Source organism: Engraulis encrasicolus, chromosome 5, assembly GCF_034702125.1.
Source record: "Engraulis encrasicolus isolate BLACKSEA-1 chromosome 5, IST_EnEncr_1.0, whole genome shotgun sequence".
NCBI lineage: Eukaryota > Metazoa > Chordata > Actinopteri > Clupeiformes > Engraulidae > Engraulis > Engraulis encrasicolus.
Window position 1 is genome coordinate 57,055,850 of NC_085861.1, and position 1,599 is coordinate 57,057,448.

General features: G+C 46.5%; 1 protein-coding gene across 1 annotated transcript in view; it reads right to left on the bottom strand.

Annotated features, from left to right (window-relative positions):
- The window catches only part of scrt1b (scratch family zinc finger 1b), a 1,683-nt gene extending 370 nt beyond the window's left edge, over positions 1–1,313 (bottom strand). Inside the window, exons 1-2 of the mRNA XM_063198363.1 lie at positions 1,199–1,313; positions 1–355 (exon numbers count right to left, since the gene is read on the bottom strand). The exon at positions 1–355 is cut by the window's left edge and continues 370 nt beyond it. Of these exons, the coding sequence (XP_063054433.1) occupies positions 1–355; positions 1,199–1,313 (470 nt within the window). The remainder of the gene's footprint in view (positions 356–1,198) is intronic.
- Positions 1,314–1,599: the final 286 nt, after the last annotated feature.

Here is a 1,599-nt window from a genome sequence, read left to right on the forward strand (position 1 = left end):
CTGTCCAGGCTCCGGTGAGTCTGCTTGTGCCGGCTCAGGTTGGAAGACGTGGCGTATGTTTTCCCGCACTCGTTGCACGTATGCCGCTGGATGGCCCGGGGACTGCTGATAACTTTCCGCCGTGATCTTCCGTCCGTGATGAAGAAAGCATCCACTGTATATCCCTCGCTCACCGCGGTGTCTCCGTTGATGTATCCGGAGCTGATCTCCGACTGCGGGCTGTCGACCTGGTCCGAGTCCGCTGCCCCGTAATCACTGTGGATTCCATCGTAGATGGGCTCGGGAGACGGCACTTTGATGCCCCCGTCGCTCTCTCCATCATAGACAGACGGGCTGATGTATTCGCTAATGTAACCTACAAGCGAACAAGAGGGTTAGCCCAATCAATTATTAATACGTGGAGACTGTCTGTGCTCAGAACAGTGTGCTGAGAACATGCAACAAGCTTCTTGTCTAATCGGACCATAGTGTAAATGTCAGAGCATGTTTTTTTTTTGGTCAGAACCAGTTCAGAGAATCACTGCAGTTAAATCAAAGCATTTGTTCACGGTTCTTATTATCCGGGAGCATGTGAGACCACCGGAGAAACAAAAGGAGAAATCATCTGTGGCTAAATTAGAACAGAAATATTTTCATAGGCCTATGTGGACGTGGTGTAATTGTATATTACGCATAATTAGGCTTTATCATCTTAAAAACAAGTGGAAAGACAATGCAATGTCAGAATGCCTTGTTGGAGTTAAGAGCAAGAAGTCCCAGATGCATGGACAAAACACCTCCTCTCCTCGTTTGTGTTAAATTTGTCAAGAGAGGAAGAGGTAGACTGTAAAATAAACAAATAAATAAATAAATAGGCCTACATAAATAAACGAATAACCAAATCCCATAATATCCGTATAAACTTCTCGGTATGGTGGGGATGTTGTACATCATTGACGGAGATGCTTTCTTCATTGTTTGCATCTGTTGCGTGCGTTCTGCTATGTGCTATCCCCAAAACGACATATTGAGTGCTCAGTACCAAGTTATCGACATGCAATCAGAGAGAGTATTGCTATACATTATGTGAAAACAAGTCCCAACTCCATGTTATAAACTCCTCCTTGTAAGGGAAAATACAAAAGCAGAACAGCTTTAGAGGAGGATGCGTGGTGGAAACGTTGAGTTCTAACAATTCACGGCGCTTACAATCATTTACCTTTTTCGTGAATGCGAAGACTCAGATCAGTCCTGGACCTGCTGTATGAGCTGTCGAGGTCCGAGGATGAAAAATCATCAAGCTTCACCTTTTTCACCAGGAAAGACCTTGGCATCTTTAGAGAGCTGCACAGAAACACGCGTCCAACACACAGTCCTGTCTACATTCAACACGGGGTCCACAGGAGTCTCAAGTCTTGGTGAAAAGGCGGAACGGAGAGGGAGGCGAAATTCGGACACCTGCGCGGTGCAAAAAAAAGCAAACCACCTTGCTTTCGGTGTGGTTCTGCAACACCGCGTTTCGCACGGGCGGAGAGAAATGCAACTTCAGCACTGGATAGCTCCCCTCTCGCTCAGCGGAGCGATTTCAGTTCAGACTGGAGAACAATATCCCGCAGCTAG